Genomic DNA, 20,386 nt, shown 5'->3' with positions numbered 1-20,386 from the left:
GCCTTCCCTCTCTCTGGTTTTATACCCTCCTCATGACAGTGGTCACTGTCACAGCTACTTAGCTCTGCCATTGGAATAGGAAAGCAGCCGTGGATGACATAGTATGTAAGCAAAGGGGTGTAGCAGTATCTCAATTAAATTTTATTTACAGACACTGAAATTTACCTTTCATATAGTTTTAACATATCACAAAATACTACTTATCTTTTGATTTTTCAACCATTTAAAACTGTGAAAACCATGCTGAGTGCATAAGCCATTTAGAAACAGATGATAGGTAAATCCATACGATGGACTGCTACTCAGCAATAAAGAGAAACAAACTCTTGACAGCTTGGATGGGTCTCAAGAGTGGTAAGCTGAGTGGGGAAAGTCCATCTCGAAAGTCACATACTCTATGATTCTATCTATGTAACGTTCTCAAAATGACAGAATTGCAAAGATGGAGAAGAGAGTAGTGGTTAAGGGTTAACAATGGTTGGAGATAGGCATGGTTGTTACTAAAGGGGGAGGGGAGGATGATGGAAATCTTTGTGATAATGGAATTAGTTGAAAGGCGTCAAGAACACGGCTTCAATAAGAAGAGATTGAAGGATGTTAGAGAAATTAGTATTAACACATTTACATGTAAACTAGCTCCCTTCAGAATTTGATAAGCAAAATCAGTTGAACTTTGTCATGGAGTAATGCCATGCAACTGTTATGCTGCTCCCCAATCACAGGGGATACACAATTGATCTGTGTATTTTCAAAGCAGGAGGCATTGGTACTTTGACAGAGTTCTGTTACAGTGACAGTGCTCTTATTATGCCAAATGTCTAATGTACACCTAATGGTTGTATTATACACAGAAAGCTGTTATGCACTGATTACCAACTGCTGTTTATAATCTTTTGAATGCATTTTTCTGATGCTGAAAAACTGATGGAAAAAGTCACAAGAGGGAGAAAATGGAAGAGAAAGTGATCCATAAACAATGGGGCTTCACATAGCTCCATGTGGCTACATCAAGCCTCATGATGTCTGAGAGCCTTTGACAAGTTTTAGAAGCATGAGAAATTTCTAGGCTTAATAGTAATAAAGCAAATAATAGCTTTTGATTTAATATGTACATGGGTGTCAGGGTTATGGTAACACCTGATATCATGAGTCCTTTTCGACTTAGGCCTGCTGACAACTGCTGAGCCTACTGCAACCCCAACTATAAATCATCAGTCATCCTAATCAATCAGAGATCAATTTTCCTGGGGGGGAACTGCTTATTTAAATGTTGAGGGCCATTTTCCATGTTTGTTATGATCCAATTATATTTTCAAATATTTGAGAGGTTCAGTAGTGAGGGAAAATGATTTGATTTCTTTGAGCAGAGTAGGTGTTATCAATACCTGTAAATTGATAGCAATAAGAAAGCAGAAAGCATAGGGTGGTCCCAAAGGGGACCAGATCCTGAAACTCTGCTGTCTCCTTTCCACTTGACATTAGAAGGCAATTATCTGTGTTAAGGTAAGAAAGAAAACATTCAAACCTGTGAAGAATTTTTTGTGAGTTTATTTGAGCCAAACTGTCGACATATGCCAGGGAGCCAAAATCACAACCGAATGAAATAATGCTCCAAAAAGTGGCAGTTTTGCACCTTGCTTTATAGATTACAATCAAAGGAGAAGATATAAGTGGATTCACACAAAATTCATTGGTGATAGATTAGGGAGGGGGGAGAAAGTAAATTAGGAGGGGAGGGAGAGGAGAACCTCTGGGATTGAATAAAAAGTAAAATGATAGACACATACTTTCTAGGTGAGCACAGGTTAACAGTGAATAGTTAACAAGATAACAATAACAATGAGAGGATTCATGGTCTCTGCCTTGGTGCATTGAGGACCAGGAAAAGGGGGACACTGCTTTGTTTTGCGAAGGCACCTGTTAATCTGGTATATTATCTCAGATGCAAAAGATAATAGATTTAGTTAAGGTGAAAATTAAGCTTGTGAAGGAAAAATACTGCCTGAGGGTGTGACTACCCACCATAGACTGCTGTTAGTTAAAAAGTTTTAATTTCAGACCATCCTTTCTGGTTGTTTTAGGTCTTTGAGTTTGTAAGGCTGCCACACCGGCCTGTCCTGAGCTTTTCAGGCTTAGTATGTGGCCCCTTTCTGTCCACACTCAAAAGAAAAGTACAGAGTAGAATAAAGAAACATCTCCATGGTGGGATGAACAAAATTTGAGGAGAACCAAGGCAAGAGAGTGGGAGAAGTGTTTAAGAAACTTAAATTTGTTCAGCCTGACTAAAACGGAGGTTGCAGAGAGGAACGTGACAAAAGACAAGGCTAAAGTGGGAGATAGGAGCCAGTAAATGATGGTAAGGTCTTGGGAATTTATTTAAGGACAATGGGGAGCTATTAAAAGATTCTGAGTAAAGAACTGTCCTGATGAGGTGTGGATTTTTAAGATTCACTTTGGGTGCAGGGTGGAGAATGGTGTGGAAGAGAATGAGGCTGGAGGCAGGGAGACCAGGTAAGAAATTGTATCAGAAATCCTTAGGAGAGGTGATTGTGCTTGCTCTACCACGGTGGTGGTGGTGAAGAGAAGAGATATTTATAGGTGCAATCTACAGAATTTGAATCATTCTATAGTATCGAATGGATATGGAAGGTGAGGGAGAGAGAGGAGTCAAGGATGACCCCCATGTTTCTGGTTCGGGCAACGAAGTGACTGATGGTGCCATTCATTGAGACGGAGATAAATATGGAAGGGGCCGGTTGGGACATATTAAAGTATTCATGACCAGAAGACAAATACATTAGTAATTAGTATGAGCCTGAAGCTCAAGAGGAGAGATGAAGAAAGAGGTAAAGATCTGAGTCAGACGTTGAAGCTTTGGGGTAGATGAGATGAAATGAAACTTTGGGAAAGGGCCCAGAGAGGGTAAAATGTCACAAAGATAGTATTTTTGGAGCTGAAATCACAACCAAATATAATGGTCTCGCCTAAAAATCGGAAGGGAGAGCAACCCAGCATGGTAGTTGAGAGCCCTGACTCAGGAAGCAGACAGCGAGCCATTTCAATCCCAACTTGGCCACCTATAATCCAAGTAATATTGGCCAAGTGACCAAGTCCCTTTATGCGTTACTTTCTTAAGCTATATGGTAAAGGGACAATAATAATATCAGCTTCAGGGAATTGGAGATGAAAAGAGAAGGCTTACCTAAAGCATCTAAGTCAGTGTATCCATAGCAGGAAATCAATAAACAGTAGCTCTTACTTCCATGTTCAATAAATAGAAGGGAAAAGTTTCTTTGAAGATCATTACATACAGATTACGTTGCAGAATATTGATTGTAATATTTCAATTTAAATTTAGTCAACTTTCACTTTTAATTTTCATGTAAACTGCTTAATTTTAATTTATACAAATTGTCACTTTTCCTTTAAACAATAGTTGTACTATTGAGGATTGGTTGGCCAAGGATCAAACTTTATGAGGCTACAGATGACAATTTGCATCCTGGTTTGGAGTAGCTCTGCCTAAGCTCAGAAAGACACAAGAACCGCTTACAAGGTCACACTTATTTACATTGGGGGCTATTGGTATTATATATAAAAACATTCAATCTCTCTACAAAGTGCAAAGTACCATATAGAAGGAGAAAGTACCTATAGCATGGGCAGTACTGTTTAATCTATTTTCGGGAAGAAAGAGCCCATAGAGAAAGAACATGATAAATATGCTAAGTTTATACAATATGTGCTCAGTGATAAATATTCTAAGCATGTACTTCAATAATTCTCTCATCAGAGCAGCCTTGTTACCCCCACCATCAGCAGATACTGATAATTAATCAACTGAAATGAATCTTTACAGAATAAACAAATCTGTTTTACATGAATGATGATTATGTCTCTTTCAGTGGCGAAGGCTTTTCATAACTTATTCATGCCAGTGTTATGAAGACTTTCCCTTGGGGAACAAAATCTTGTTATTGGTGAGACCTCTTCATAGACTGTTTCTGGTGATTACTGGCATTTCAGCCATATCCTGATGGATGTAGGTTATTGTAGAGAGCATATGGGGGTTCTGGGGGTCATTCCTTTCTATCTCCCAGGAAGGAGAGGGTGGGCCCCTTAGTGTCACAAACATTTCCAGTCTTGCTGGCAGAGCAGGATGGTTTGCTCTCATGGAAGTGGACATGGTAGCTGACATATCCTGATGGAAACACACAGCTCTATCCATAAATCTTTGCAGAAGATATTTTGCAGCTTATGCATGCAGACATTAACTTCTGTGGTTAAGGAATATTGAAAGAAAGTAGATGATGCCAGACAAAGAGAAGCTTCAGGTTGGTCCCAAAGAAAATAATAGTCTCATAAATAAAATAGACAGACATACTCTAACGAGTTCCTAATACCCCTTTCATGCTCATATTAAAGATAATTCTCCACAGGCCTCTCACATTTTTTACATCTTATGAGTAGATGCTTTGATGGCCTTTGCTCCAAATTATTTCATCAGGACATTTATATAACAATAGCTTTGGAAGTCTCTGGAAATGGAACAGCATGCTTACTGTCCCTTATAAAAGATTTAGGTTCCCTAACTCAGGGTTCCTCTCCTGTAGTGCAACTCACTGCAGTGATTGTGCAGGCATCATCTGGCCCTCTTTGTGTCATTCTGTGGCAACTGGGGCTTGGGGAAACCAAGCTGATATTAAGGCTTTTCTAAACTGTCTCTGACCCATGAGCCTCATGTCCTCTGCTAGCATCCATGAAACTTGATAGTGTGCAAGTAGAAGAAAATGTCAGACACTTTATGGTTCTTAACACTAATTTTTAGCACGTCTAATATTTAACATGAGTTATTTTCATGATTATTTTAATGTACCTTAAAAATTTCCTTTGTGGTTCCAGTTCATCTAAAATGAAATTTAGGACAGAGAAAATCGATCCATAGTCATTACAAAGGGAAGATATTTCTGAAAGTCATATGGAAAGCATGTTATAAATCATTCACAGTATAGAACATTAGAAAATAGTTGTCTATATTTTAACTACTAAAAACACGCCAAAATGAAAAAATAGAATAATGTTTTCCTAAAGAGTCAGACATAAAACTTCAGACTAGGAAGAAAAGTTAAAAATGAGTTGATTCAACTGACTCCCTCCATTTAAAAAAAGGCATCTGAGGAATAAGTCCTTATTGACTTCCTTTGCATTCTCCATAATGGCTTTTATAAACTTCTTCCACATTCCTTAGGAACTCAGAACAAACTTGATATACAAAGATGTTTATCACATTTTACTTATTATAGATAAAAATTATAAATGACTTAAAAGCGCACCCATTTAGAGAATGGTTGAGGTATTGGTAAATTCTCGTGATATAATATTAGGTAGCCATTCATAATTGTTTTTCAAGAATTTTTAATGGCATGCTAAAATGCTTATGAGATTATTAAATGAAATAGTAAGATATAAGAATTGTGTTATCCCAGTAAAAGAACACATCATTATAACACACATTCAAGTATACAAAGAAAAGAACTAGAAGAAAATTACTTTAAAATATTAAAGTAGCTCCTGGCCGGTAGTGGCTCAGCGGTTGAGTGTCGACCTATGATCCAGGCGATCGGGGTTCGATTTCCGTCAGGGCACATGCCTGGGTTGCAGGCTCGATCCCCAGCCGAGGTGGCTGATCAATGACTCTCTCATCATTGATGTTTCTATTCCTCTCTTTCCCTCTCCTTTTCTCTCTCTGAAATCAATAAAGATATATATATATAATATATATATATATATATTAGAGTAGTTATCACTGAGTTAGGGGAATATGGATGATTTTTAATTTTCTTTATTGCGTTCTGCATTGTGAGAATTCCATATAATATAATCAGGATATTAAAAATTATCCCTTACACAATAAAATTAAAATCTTATTCCTAGATAAATAACTAACATGAAAGCTCGTTTTTGTTTAATCTACCATGGGGCTCTTTTTAGCATTTCTTCTTTTTATTTATAACTTTCTTCACCAGTGAGAAAGTGCACTCACTGTGCAATGTAATTTTGAGGGGTAGAGTGAAGTAATAGAATCTTATCTGATAATACCTCAGCCTGCTATACCAGTCTGCCCCTTTCACCCAATTTATTATATATATCCTCATGTGAAGTCATGTATCCTGAAAATTCCTAGAATTTTTACCTCTGGGAACTCCAGCCAGTACCCTGATACTGCAGAACACTTCTTAGCTTGCTCCCTAATGGTGCAATTGAGTACAAATTGGGGACACACAAAGCAAAATGCCGTCTTGACTCACTCCCATCTCCTCCATCAAATCCTCCACCCTTTTTACACACACATGGCACAACACATAACTCTAGCTTTAGATCACTGCTAGACAATGGCAATACACTTTGAGCCGCAAAGTAATTTAAAAACTTCTACTAGCCACATTAAAAATGTTAAAATAAACATATGAAATTAATTTATGAATATTTATTTAACCCAATATGTCTAAAACATTGCTATTTCAACATGTCATAAATATTAAAATTACTTAATGAGATATTTTACATCTGCTTTCCATACAAATATCTTTGCAATCCAATGTGCATTGTATATTTTCAGTACATCTCAATTCATAGGAGCCACCTTTCAAACACTCAGTAGCCATATGGGGCTCATGGTTACACTATCAGAAGGCAAGGTCTGGAGAGATCTTGTACCATCTACATTTAACCAGGGGCATTAGAGGAACTTGCCTGTCACACACAGTGACACATGTGTTGAGGGAGATCAGGTACCTTTTGTTGTTTTGCCACACAGATCACCTGTCTCACCTATGAATCTTGCCAGGGTGGGTAATTGGATGAAAAAGAGGTCAGCTCCCTTATTAAAGGGCAGTTTGCAACTTCAGTAGAGGGGTCATCACTGTCCTTAATACATACCACCCTCCCCACCTTCACCAAAGTAAATGGCTTCTGAGGTTGTCTGGCTGTCTAAATGCATCAGGACAGGAAAATAGAACGTTAGTACTTGATTGAGCCTCTTTAGAATTAAGTGAGCCCGGCCGGGCGTGGCTCAGCGGCTGTGCATTGACCTAGGATCCAGGCAATTGGGGTTCGATTCCTGGTCAGGGCACATGCCCAGTTACGGGCTCGATCAATGACTCTCCCATCATTGATGTTTCTATCTCTCTCTCCCTCCTCTCCCTTCCTCTCTCTGAAATCAATAAAGATATGTTTAAAAAAAAAATAGAATTAAGTAGTGAAGGTGCTGAGTCGGGAGTGGAGAATTTCATTTTAATTTTAAACTTTGATTTTTAAAGATTTTCTTTGCTGCATTATGACCTAAACTGAATTAGCTCTGCCCTATGCAAGATTGCCTGGAGGTTAACCGTGATGGCCTCTGTTTCCAGCAATGGGTCCCTAATGGACTTGGACAGTAGCAGCAGGACATAAGATAAAGCACTGTAAAGGCTGCTGGCCCTGAGGCAGGAGCTGTGATTGTATCCAACTGATAAACTAGTTCAGGCATGAAGTCTGGTCCAGTATCCTCAAATTGGAAACCCAAAACTAACACTAATCAGTTGGTTCTTAAATACTCAAGTGCTTTTGTATTCTTTTGCTTGTTGGGGTTTAAAGTTCTAGCTTGAAAAATAGATTTTCCAATTCTTCTAAACTGATCTACCTCCCTTCCTTCCCCCCATCCCCAAGTTTCCTTGCCTTTGAAAGATCCTGAGATAGTAAGCCTAGATAAACAGTCTTACCCTGAAGAAGAGAATTCTTCATTAAACCAGTTTTGGTAAGATAGTTTTATAGAGCATCTAATTTCTTAAAACATTATGGAGCTCTTAGTGAAATAAGCCAGTCAGAAAAAGACAAGTATCATACGGTGCCACTTATATGTGGAATCTAATGAACAAAATTAACTGATGAACAAAATAGATCCAGAGACATAGAAACTTGGAACAGAAGCATGGGGGGGGGGGGGGGGGCACACATTTGTAATACTTTCAAGAATAAATATAAATTTTTTCAAAATAAAAAAATTTAAAAAACCATTATGGAGCTCTTGATCAAGAATTTCAGGAATTCTTGCAAAAGAAACTGCTACCCTAAAAGAAATGCTCCGTGCTATAGATGGCCAGAGCCACCGAGCTCATTGTATACACCATTGGCTGCTGCTTCTACTTGCTGGTCAGCCCCTGGCCTGCTGAAGCTCCTGCCTGTTCTGATGTGTTCCTCCTGAGTGCACTGAGAGGCCAGGGTGGCCAAAGCTTGATTTGCACACTGCTTTGAGTAATATTTTGGGCCCAGGGGACCTCAGCCGGGTTCATAAACACACCCTTGGCCTTGGGGCAAGACCATGAATATTCTCTTTCTGGGCCATAGAAACTGGGCTCAAGCCCTTTAAATACCTTTGACGTAATTCCTCTGAGCAGTTTACGGGGATCATATAAGGCTATGGTTAAAGGTACCAAATATTCTACTCTAAGAACTATTATTTCTCTAAGATTTGCTATACCAGCAATCATATTTTCAGAACAAGTGTGATAGGCAGAGTAATAGCTCCTCAAAGATGTTCATGTTCTGATCCCTGGAACCCGTGAATATGTTACATTGCATGGCAAAAGACAGTTGAGGTAGCAGATGGAATGAAGCTTGCTAATTGTTATGGGCTGAATTGTGCCCCCCGCAAAATTCATATGTTGAAGTACTAACCCCCAGCACCTCAGAATGTGACTGTATTTTGACAGAGTCTTTAAAGAGGTCATTAAGTTTAAATGAGAGCATTAAGGGGGTCCTAACCCAATATGACTGGTGTCTTTAAAAGAAAAGAAGATTACAACACAGATACACACACAGGGAAGACCATGCGAAGACACAGGCAGAAGACAGACATCTACAAACCAAGGAGGGGCATCAGAGGAAAATAACCTCCCAATGCCTTGATCTCAGACCTTAGTCCAGTGATTCGCAACCTTGTTAACCTCATGGCACACATAAACTAATTACTAAAATTCTGTGGCACACCAAAAAATATGTATTTTTTGCTGATCTGACAAAAAAATAGGTATAATTTTTATTGATTTACAAAAAAAAATAATAATACTAATTACTACCCTTTTTGCTCCAAAGTGACTTTTAAAATAATCAGGTGCACCCAGCAGGCGTGGTTCAGTGCAGATGGACCTATGAACAAGGAAGTGATGGTTCGATTCCCGGTCAGGGCACATGCCTGGGTTGCGGGCTGGATCCCCAGTGGGGGTCGTGCAGGAGGTAGCCGATCAATGACTCTCTCTCATTGATGTTTCTCTCTCTTTCTCCCTCTCTTTTCCTCTCTCTGAAATCAATAAGTAAACAAAAAAATACCATGAAATATTTTTTAAAAAATCAGGTGCCTATACTTGTATATAAGGCTTTCTGGTATCAAGAATTAAACAATCAGATGCAACTCTGTTACAAGATCAATATCTTTATGGTTCAAGACAGGGCATTCACACCGGATGGCTATTGTTGTGTTGTCTATTATCATTTTTTATTTGACAGTCTAAGGGAAAAGAGGTCAGTGCCCCTGACTAAGTGGTCAGGTATTGCATGTTTTGAAAATTCTTGCGGCACACCAGTTGAAAATCACTGTTTTAGCCTCTATAATTGTGAGAAAATAACTTTCAGTTGCTTAAGCCACCCAGTCTGCGGTACATTGTTATGGCAGCCCTAGGAAACCAATACATGAATCAGCTGACCTTACCATTGGAAGGTTATCCTGGATTATCTGGGTGAGCCTGATGTAATCACAAGGGTCCTTAAATGTGAAAGAGCAAGGCAGAGGAGAGATCAGAGTGATATGATATGAGAACAATTGGACCCACTGTTGCTGGCTTTGAAGACAGAGAAGGAGGGCCATGAGCCAAGGAATGTGGTGGCTTCTCAAGGCTGAATCGATCAAGGAAATGGATTCACTCCAAGAGCCTCCAGGAAGCAATAGAGCCCTGCTAACACTTTGATTTTGCCCATTTCAGACTTCTGAACTATAGAATTACAAGATAATAAATTTATAGTGTTTTAAACACTGAGTTTGTGGTAATTTGTTACAGCAGCAATAGGAAACTAATACACAAGGGTTCCCAGCCTGCATAAAACATGATATAAGGCAATGGCCTTGCTTCAGCATGGTTTGCACATCTGTTGTGGTCGTGCCTTTAGAAGCTCTCCAAGCTATCCTACTATTTCTTATTTATCCACTTCTCTTGTCAGTGTTGTGGCAGAAATCACAGAAATTTTTCTCATGAACTTGTGGCTGGAATAAGGTATTGGGAAAAGAAACTGCTCTGGTCTAATATCTTCACATAGAAAATTCAGAATAAGCCTTAACATTGTGGATGAAACCAAATCATCACAATGACTTTAAACTTCTACTCCTTGACCCCTGTGACATAAACTTCCTTGGTGCCCTAAGCATAGGAGTTCATGTTTTCAGTACATACATTAAGCACATTTTTATTGAGTACCTTGTAGTGTTGCAGGCACTGGGATGGGCAACGGGCCAACAGACATGCAATCCCTTCTAATCTAAAGGGGGGGGGCAGGTGACAACTACATTAATGTTTGCTGGCAATGATAAGGGTTGGATAATATAATGAAGGGATAGGTGAATGGAGTGACGGCAGCAGACTTCTCAGGCGACATTCGTTGAAGACCTGAATGACAGATTTGTGAATACTCTGAGGGCCAGGACTATGTCTTCTTCACATTTGCTTCTGTACCAGGGTATAGTCCTTACAATGTAGGGCAGGAATACTGTTTAATACTAGAATAAGAGGCTAAGTTGGCAGAGGTAGCATTAGTCAGACACTGTGGAAGTACAACTAATGTATTATAACCCCAGGAATACTGGTCAGCATCAGCTACCTATTAATCTTTAAAAAAAATTTTTTTTATATGTCTTTATTGATTTCAGAGAGAGGAAGAGAGAGGGAGAGAGAGAGAAACATCAATGATGGGAATCATTGATCAGCTGCTTCCTGCATGCCCCCTGCTGGGGATGGAGCCTGCAACCCAGGCAAGTGCCCTGACCGGGAATCGAACCTCGATCTCCTGGATCATAGGAAGATGCTCAACTGCTGACCCACGCCAGCTGGGCCTACCTAGTCTTATTGATGAGTCTTTTCTGCTCTTAGAGTTCACAGCAAAGGGCAGAATACTACGTGCCATCTGTCACCCCAATACCAATTTAAGATACGTTCTCTAGTAAACATTATAGGCTGGGGACTTGAATTGAAATTGGAAATGTGTATATATCCCCCTAATTGCAGTGGCTGTATCAGATATTAGAGCTTTTTCTTTGCCACCTGCAAAGTTCTATATAACTTGAGCATTTGTGAATTTAATCATTTTTCACTGAATTGGAGTATTTGGCTATTGACCAGGATACTATGATGAATTATATTGTAAAGTTAATCATTGTGATTCCTTTTCCCCTGGCAGTTGCTATTATGGCCCCACTTGCATTTTAAAATAAATTTTAATGCTCACATTTTAAATTTGGTAAAACCAAGGGTTCGCTGTGTTCTGCGAGGGTGAGGGTAGGTGTTCGTGTGCTCATGTGTACCTGCTCTGCTCTCAGAAACGAGCTGGTCAAGGCCTTGCTCGCAGAGCATCGTATCTCAGAGCTCTGGGGATTTGTTTTCAGTCATACTGTATCTCAAGGTGTCTTATGTTTCCTTGTCCTGACTCACTTTCTCCCTCCCCTTCCCTTTTCACTCTAAAAATGTTGACATAGCTGTCTCCTTTGGATCCACTAAGAAGCTAGGTCATATTCATTTCTGTCCTACCTTTAGCTCACTCTCAGAGAAGGTTTATCATGCTTGATCTGACAGCAGAATTAAAAAAAAAAAAGACTGCACAGAAGGCCCTCTGTGTCTTTGAGTTGCTGAGTCTCAACTACAAGGTCAGAACTTGGGAGCTCATCACTTACTTATTTCATGGTGTTCCTTATGCTCTGTCACACATGTCCTTTACCAGCCCTGGCATTACCTTTGCCAAGTGCCATCCACATAAAGGATCATTATTGCAATTTGGTAGTTACATGCCTAAAGTTTTCTGTAGATGACATTCTTTTCGAGCATTCTTGCTGGATTCTTTCTTTAGCAATCTAATCTGGGGGCATGCTGGTGGTGGTAGTGTTGTAGGTGGTGGGAAACTGCACTGGGTGTTACTCTTGTGGGGTCAGACTGCACCAGGGTTCAGCAACCTTGGTACTTGGGTTCTGGCTAGGAGAGAGTTCAGACCCAAGACACAAACTATAAAAGAACATTTATTTCTAAAATCACAGAGGTGGAAGAAACAATTCTTAGAAAAAATGGGCTCAGGAAAAAAATTATAGAGGCAAAGGAAGGGCCCTTGGACTTGGAAGTGAGGAAGCTAAAGCTAACGCTAATGCTAAGGCACCTGAAGGGGGTTGGGGTGGTGGGGTAGGCAGGGAAGGGAGGGAAGGGGAAAGGAAAGGCTGGGGTGTGCTCCCTGGTGGGAGGGCACAGGGTCTTTATCCTAATGGTTTTAAGCATGGAGATCTTAGGGAAGGTCCCAGGGAAAGACCTCATTATAATATTCAGCAGTTTTCCAGGTGTGTCCTTTCAGGTCTGTGGTTCCACTGATTGATTGGTTGGTGCCAGGGTGGGGGTCATTATCAAAGGCGGCTGGTCCTGAGGTCAGCTGTGGCTGGTTTGGTTGCTCTTCTGGGCCTGGAGCTGAAACATAACTGAGGCCTAGATGTTATCTCTAGGGAGAAAAGGTCAGGGAGGTACAAACCACAGGACCAGAGATATGCCAGGAGAGGAAGGGCCACCCTGGGGCTGAGGTTCCATCCTACAACTGTCCATTGCTAGGCATCCAGGGCTTTCCATCCTGGTGACCTTCTGTACCTGGCCCATCGTCCTTGCTCTGCTCATGTCTGTCTAACTGCCTATCACAGTAGCAGAGCCTTTTATTTGCTTGTTTGTTTTTCATGGGCTGAAAAAAATCTGATCGTTTAAAAGCATGGCCAAGGGCATCTACAAGGCACAGCTGCTGTGGGGAAGGTGGAAGTTCAGAGCAGGACATGCTGCCCACTCTTCTCAACTCCCAGGACTTTCGCCCACCTGCAGTCTATGTGCCTGTTAGCCCATGAGCTTTCCCCGTGGTTTGGGTTAGCTGCTTTCCCAGCAGGCCAGGCTGGCATCTGGCCCTATGAGACACAGGTGACTTTCAGGCCTGTATTTATTTCCTCGGCCTGGTATAACAAAATACTACAAACTGGGTGGCTTCAAACAATAGAAATTTGTTCTCCCACAGTTCTGGAGGCCAGGAGTGCCAAATCAGGCTGTCAGCAGGGTCATGGTCCTTCTGAGACTCTGGGTAGAACCCTTCCTTGCCTCTTTCTAACTTCTGGCGGTGGCTCTGGAACCATGGGGTGTTCCTTGACTTGCAGCCACGTTGCTCTAATCGCTGCCTTTTTCATCTCTCCCAGTATGCCCCTGTGTCTTCTTATAAAGACACCAGTCATAGTGTATTAAGAACCCACCCTACTTTAGTACGCCCTTGTTCTAACTAATTACAACTTCAATTTCCAAATAAGTCACTTTCTGAGGTCATGGGGGTTAGGACTTTTGGGGGACACAACTCAACCCAAACAGGACCTCTTTGGTCAGGATTCAGTGCCAGCTATTTGAAATAGCAGGGAAAAGGGTGCTCGGGGGACAGACAGGAGGGACAAGTCAATTCTCAGGAGGGAATCTAATATGTCAGGACAAGACAAAGTGGCAGGTGCCCAGACAATTTATCTTTTATTCTCTTAGATGATGACTCATGTCACGCTCTTGTTTAGAGGTCATGTGGAAGTCAAAGACCATGTTTCCTGCTTCAGGGCTCATGACAATTTAGCTTTTTGAAAATCTTATGCTTAGAGGGAGTTCTAGAATAAAAGAAGAGGCTTAATTAATTGAGTCTGACTCCAAATGTAAGTTGAAATATACACTTTTTATCCATCTGTGGGTATACTTGCATCCATAGTGTGGTAGGTTTGGTAGGTGGACTCACCACCTCATGGCCTCCCCAAAGCCCACATCCTAATCCCTAGAGCCTATGCTTGTTACCTTATGTGGGAGAGACTCTGAAGATGGGACAAAGGATCTGGAAGTAGAGAGATTATCCTGGATTATCTGGGTGGACCCTAAATGCCATCACAAGTGTCCTTATAAGAGGGAGGCAGAGAGAGATCACAGACAGAAGAAGCCAAGCATGGGACACAGAGGCAGAGAGAAAATGCTTTGTGTCCTAGCTTTGAAGATGGGAGAGGCCATGATCCCCTAGAAAAAGCAAAGAAGCAGGTTCTTGCCTAACTCTTCTGGAGAGAGCATAGCCCTACTAACACCTTGATTTTAGCCCCTTAAGGCTCATTTTGGAATTCTGATCTCCAGAATTGTTAGAGAATAAATTTCTGTTGTTATAACCCATCAAATATGTGGTAGCTTTGTTAGAGCAGTCATAGAAAAATGTATGCACAGGGCATGATTCCTTGAATTAAAATTTAAAAATGTGAGCCTCTCTACCTACACACATAAACACATCAAGACGTGAAAACACAGTAAATGTTAGTAGTGGCTAACTCTGTTGGTAAGATTATGGAGTGATTTTTTTCATTACTATGATTTTCTGAATTTTCCAAGATTTCAAGAAAAGAATCTAACAGATTCTTCTTTTCTTTTCTTTAAAAGATAAGGGAATATTATTCATTCTTAAAGAGTTCTTAAAATTCTGACACATGCTATAACATGGATGAACCTTGAGGACATTACGCTAAGGGAAATAAGCCAGTTATAAAAAGAAATACTGTATGATTCCACTTTTATGAGGTTCCTAGAGTAGTCAAATTTACAGTGACAGAAATTAAAACGGTGGTTGCCAGGGACTAGAGGGAAGCAGGAATGGGTGTGACTGTTTAATAGGCAAAGAGTTTTAGTTTTGCAACATGAAAAGAATTCTGGAGATTGGTTGCATAACAATGACAATGTGCTCCACACTACTGAGCCATACATTTAAAACTGGTTAGATGGATTGTATATTATGTATAATGTACCCACATTTACCTTTTTAAAAGTTCATTTATATTATAAAAGGAGAGCTTCAGTGAAGTCCTTAAAATAAATATCCAGTATATGATATGATCTTGGTTCCATAAGGTTGTATTTTCTCTGCATCTTTCAAATCTTTTTAGTGCAGTTGGGGCCACCCCTTCACATAAGCTTTAGGCTTAACCTCTGACATCTTTTTCTCTCTCATTTCTCCTGGTTTTGCTTTTGTCTTTACTCTTTCGATCTTTGCTGGTCTTTTTCCTGTCTACCAACATGCTCAAGTCTTTCGGGGCTTTCTTAGACCTCTTGAGAGTATGTTAATAAATTGCTCCCTTTCGAAGTGCTTCTTTCTTTGGCTTTTACAACATTAATTCATATATTGCATACACTTCAAAACTGATCTCTGGTGTCTGTCCAACATCCACACCAGGGGCCCATGTGCAAGACAGGGTGACTCCTTTCTCTCTCTCACCCCCACATATAATCAGTCATCACGGCTGACTAATTTTACCTGCTGTGGATTCCTCAGCCTTCTCCCATATCTAGCTTCAGGTTCTGGCCTGTCTTGCCTCATCCTTACCATTGCAAGCAAGAGCAATAGTCTATGATAAATCTGGCAACCCTACCTTTTGCCTAAAATACCTTCAGTTAAGGTGCACGCCCTTCAGCATGGCACCCAACAACACCCTTCATGACATGGTCCAGAAGAGAAGGACCCTGCCTGTCCAGACTCCTCTTCTGCCAGTACCCACAGCTGAGGTTACCTTTCATGACTAATCATTTTTATAACTTGCTGTGGGTTCCTCCTCAATTTCTGGGTCTCCTGTCTCTCTTCCTCATTTTCTCTGGCTGGAAAACCCTTCCCTTCCAACTCTCTGGACTAAAATGCAGCCCTTCTACTGCACTTAGCTTCAGGATCCTCTTTTCTAAGAGGCTTCCCCAGTCCTCAGTGTCCCCATAGTGCCCTGGGAACAGGTCATTGCTTTAACATAGCAATTTTCACCTGGTGAGCTGCAAGAAGTTTTTAAACATTCAATATCTGACTATTTAGTCAGGGGCACTGACCTCTTTTCCAGTAGACTGTCAAATAAAACAATGACAACAGGCAACATAATAGGCGTCCAATGTCAATCAAAATTATACCTATTTTTTTGTCGGATAGGCAAAAAATATATTTTTTGGTGTGCCACAGAATTTTAGTAATTAGTGTATGTGTGCCATGAGATGCTAAAAGGTTGAAAATTGCTGCCTTAACAAAGATTACACTCAAGTTAACAATTTATGTGTCTACCTTCCCACTAGCCCTTAAGCTGTTTAAGGGCTGGGACCATCTCTCAAGTCATGTCGGTGCTTTGAGCACACAGCACACACAGCGTCTGGCACATAGTAGGCACTCAGTGTTGATTAATTAAAATTAGTAAGAAATACTTTTACTGATAGTTTATATATCCATAATCCACAAAACATTTAAAGCCCCAGTCACCATTTCCTCAACTATAAATTTTGATGGCAGAAACGAATGAAATTCTGAAGATCTGAAGAAGTGGTATAAGACCTCTGGAGGTTATACATTTAATTTTTTCATTAAAATTTTGACTTCTTTGTTTTAGTAGGGCATGGTTTTTTTTGTTTGTTTGTTTTTGTTTTCAGTTCTAATACGCAGGGCTGAAATGAAGTAGCCCTACAAATACATGTTCTGCAAAAACATACACCTGCTCAGTACATGGAGTCTACCAGATATGATGGGAAATAGGCTTGCCAGTGAAATGACTTTGCCACCTTCGACTCGTCAATGCTTTGGGGTCCATTTTATGAGTGCAGAAGGGAGCCCCCTTGCAAGGAAACCCACAAGGAAAAGCGGGCTAAACGTGTGACCTAGCGGAGCTCTCCGCTTCCCCAGGCCGGGTGCCCTCCTGGCCTCTGGTACCAGCCGCGGCCCTCGCCAGGCCACCTGGCCAAAGGAGACCGGCTGGCACCCCGCCACCGCCCCGGCGCCCTGGCCTCAGAAGTCACCGCAGCTGGACGCCTTCGCCGGGGTCACGTGCCCGCCCGCAGTCCACCGCCCGCGGACCCTGGCCCCCGGGCCCCAGGCCAGAGGCCACCGGATCACGCGCGCCGCCGGGGCCGCGCGGCCCAGCCAATGGGCTGGCGGCGTCCGCAGGCCGGGCGCGGGCGGGAGGGTGTGGGGAGGCGAGCCGGGCGCGCACGCCGCGGGGCCCTATCGCCGCCGCCGCCGCCCAGACGGGAAGTGAGCTGCCCCGGGCCGCCGTGCGAGCGCGCCGGTGAGAGGGACCCGCAGCCGCCCGCGCGCGGGGCGAAGCATGGCGGCCGCCAAGGTAAGCCTCGGCCCCTGGCCCCCGGGAGCGCGCCGGCCGGCCGCGGCCCGGGAGCGCCGCGGGCTCGGGCGTTCACGTGCGGGGCTGATGCTGCAGGGAAGCACATGGAGAGCGGCGCGGGCAGCTGCTCCACCTTGCTGCAGCGCGCCGAGGGGGGCGATCGCCGCTCCCCGGCCGCACGGCGGCCCCGGGGCCCCAGGCCCTCTCTTGCTGCAGAAACTTTGCAGGCTGGACCCTCCCCCTTGGCCCGGGAGCGGAGTCGGTGCCTGCGCGGCGCCCGGCGGGCTGAGCCGAGGACGGCGAGGAGGAGCCGGTGCGCCCTGGGCGGGGGCGGGCTTGGGGTCTGCGGGCGCCCCCGCTTCCGGACCCCGGTTGTAGCTGACCTAGGCGTCTCCTTCCAGGGGACACAGCCTGGGCTGGAGCCCGGTCCTTTCGGGTTTGTGGGGCTCCGCCCTCCCGCGGGTGGGGAAGTCACCTTGACTTCCGTTTGGGAGATGGCTAGGGGGAGCTGGCCTGCGCGAGGCAGCGGACAAATTCCAGGGGACCCCCCCCCCGCCCGCGCCCCCAGCCCTCGCCCCAACCTTTCCCATCCTTCTCCCCACTCTCCCCATCTGACAACACTTACATCCCGGCCTCTGAGCGGTTGAGAGGCTTCTTTTTAGAAATGACAGAACAGATTGTCCGGGGAGCCTGGAAGTCCTGTGAAGTTCCACTTAAAAGGAATTCTGCGTAATGTGAATCATTCACTCACCCAGAGGAAAGGCAGCTCCGACAGCTTGACCTTTCCTCTTTCACCATTTCTGGAAACCTGGACACCATTTCAGTCTCTTTGGACTCCATTTCAACTTTTCTGGCAGAATACCATACTTAGTCCCAATCACTTGAATCATTGGAATTTATTGCTTTTAATTTTAAGTTCAGGAAGGCAGCCCTTTAATCAAGCCTATACAACTTCTTAGCTCATTTTAAGTGCAGTGAACTTAAATATACCCAACGTTTCAAACATTTGTCCTTAATCAAAACTTCGTGATAACCCTCAAGAGGAAAACATGGCCAACAACACATCATATTCCTATTTATTCAAGCAAACTAATCACATTTGCAATGGAAATTGTAAGCAGACAAATATGTTTAAATGCTGTTCAATGACTTAAGTTTCTCCAGGCTCCCCAAATCTGCAGTCTTCTTCATATTCCTGGACTATGGAACCTAAGTGGCCTTTCTATTTTCTGTAATTACTCCGGGTTCCATCCTCAGAAGTGTGCTGTGAGTGTGTGTGTGCAAGTGTATTGTGTGTGAACACCAGGGTATATATAACTGTTTTAGGTAGATTCTCTGAGGATCATTGGGATTCATTTTTGGAAGCTACGTTAACCCTTTCAAACTCTCAAACCTTGACCATTTCTTTGCATTAAATTTGCATGCAATCAGACTATAAGGCTGGGAATGAGTTAGTTCCCTCCAGGTGAGTTCTTCCAGGCAAGTGGGTGGAGTAGATACCCATACTTTACTGTCATTTTTACATATGCAGATGAGTTAAATTATTTTATTTAAATTGGAGATAAAATAATTGAGGAACCTAAATTGAGGAATATGCATATAATTGGAGTATAAGGTAAGACTGATTAACTAGTATGAAGTAAAACAGTGACATGGGAGCAGGCTTAACTTTTGGGTTATATTTTTATTAAACTGTCACATCATATCAATAAGTACAGTTGAATTTTTGCCAAGTAGTGAGAGTCAGGAAAGATGAAACATTTCATTTTTATTCTTTGGAAACTTGTGCTTTGTTTCTTTATTCCTTTAAACTTGCCTCTTTTCAGGATTTTTGATGGCTCACGTCATGTATACATATATTTACAGTCCAACAAGACATCAAAATCAAATCAGAGTAGAGGAGAAAAACAGGATAAAGGGGAAGTAAGATGAAGCCAGGACTAAGGTGTGTGGAAAATATGGATGGCCTGGCCAGTGTTGCTCAGTGGTTGAGCATGGACCAATGAACCAGGAGGTCAAGGTTCAAGTCCAGGTCTGCCTGGGTTGTGGGCTCCATCCCCAGTAGGGGGCGTGCAGGAGGCAGTCGATCAATGACTCTCATCATTGATGTTTCTGCCTCTCCTTCTCCCTTCTTCTCTGAAATCAATACAAATATATTTAAGAAAATATGGATGTACTTGCTAGAGATGACTGAATTTTCTAGCAGCTAAAGCAAAGAGAAAACGATCAGTCAACTACTTGGAAGAGAGGTCTCCTTGTACTGCTGTCTGAGGGCAGTCTTTCCTCAAGTCCTGTTACATGCTGTGAGCAAACTGCATTTACAAACTCCATCCTGACCACAAATATATGTCTGTGGGTTCCATTTCTTATAATGTCCATCATTGTAGCTGAAGGGCAGTGCAGTAAATGTAGTCTTAAAAGGGCCCAAAGTGAGCTGTGCTAGTGTACTTCAGTCCACGAGTACCCCTTACTTAGTTGCCTTTGGAAACTATTCTTGTGGGGTGATTCTGTCAGCTACTAGTCAGTGCTGGGCAGCCTGAGTTAATGGCCATGCTCTTTGCTTTTCCCTGAAGTGCAGATATTATTTCGTGTTGCTGTGTTGAACACAGAGTCATAGGCTTAGCAGTCTGTTCAGGGTTAGGATTGACATTCCCTCCTAAATCTAGAAGAGAAGCTGACTTCCATGGAGAGTCTAAGGAATTGGCCCAAGAATCTGGAACTCAACAATTGTAGGTGAATGCCAGTACTCTCTATGGTGAATTGGTTGACTATTTAAGCAGATTGGTTATTTTCTGGATGAATCAAGCCACAACTGGCAGTTTCTTGATCTCTTGACCATATTTCTTAGTTTCCTTGGTCTTTTATTTTTTCAGATGTAAATCATTATTCAGTATCCCTCTTATTGAATAGGAAGACTGGGAATCTAGTCTTTGCTTTTTGTTTTGA

At 42.3% G+C, this 20,386-nt stretch overlaps 1 protein-coding gene across 2 annotated transcripts in view; it reads left to right on the top strand.

Annotated features, from left to right (window-relative positions):
• The first annotated feature begins 17,363 nt into the window (after nucleotides 1-17,363).
• Nucleotides 17,364-20,386, top strand: part of SLC25A13 (solute carrier family 25 member 13) — a 168,923-nt gene continuing 165,900 nt past the window's right edge. The window contains exon 1 of one of the 2 annotated variants that reach the window (XM_087821169.1): nucleotides 17,364-17,440. In XM_087821169.1, the coding sequence (XP_087677295.1) occupies nucleotides 17,426-17,440 (15 nt within the window). In that variant the 5' untranslated portion in view covers nucleotides 17,364-17,425. The remainder of the gene's footprint in view (nucleotides 17,441-20,386) is intronic. The other variant, XM_087821170.1, reaches the window with a different exon arrangement.

Source organism: Miniopterus natalensis, chromosome 10 (genome assembly GCF_054644295.1).
Source record: "Miniopterus natalensis isolate mMinNat1 chromosome 10, mMinNat1.hap1, whole genome shotgun sequence".
Taxonomy (NCBI): Eukaryota; Metazoa; Chordata; class Mammalia; order Chiroptera; family Miniopteridae; genus Miniopterus; species Miniopterus natalensis.
The sequence above is the reverse complement of the archived record's forward strand: the minus strand, read 5'-3'. Positions and strand labels throughout refer to the sequence as shown.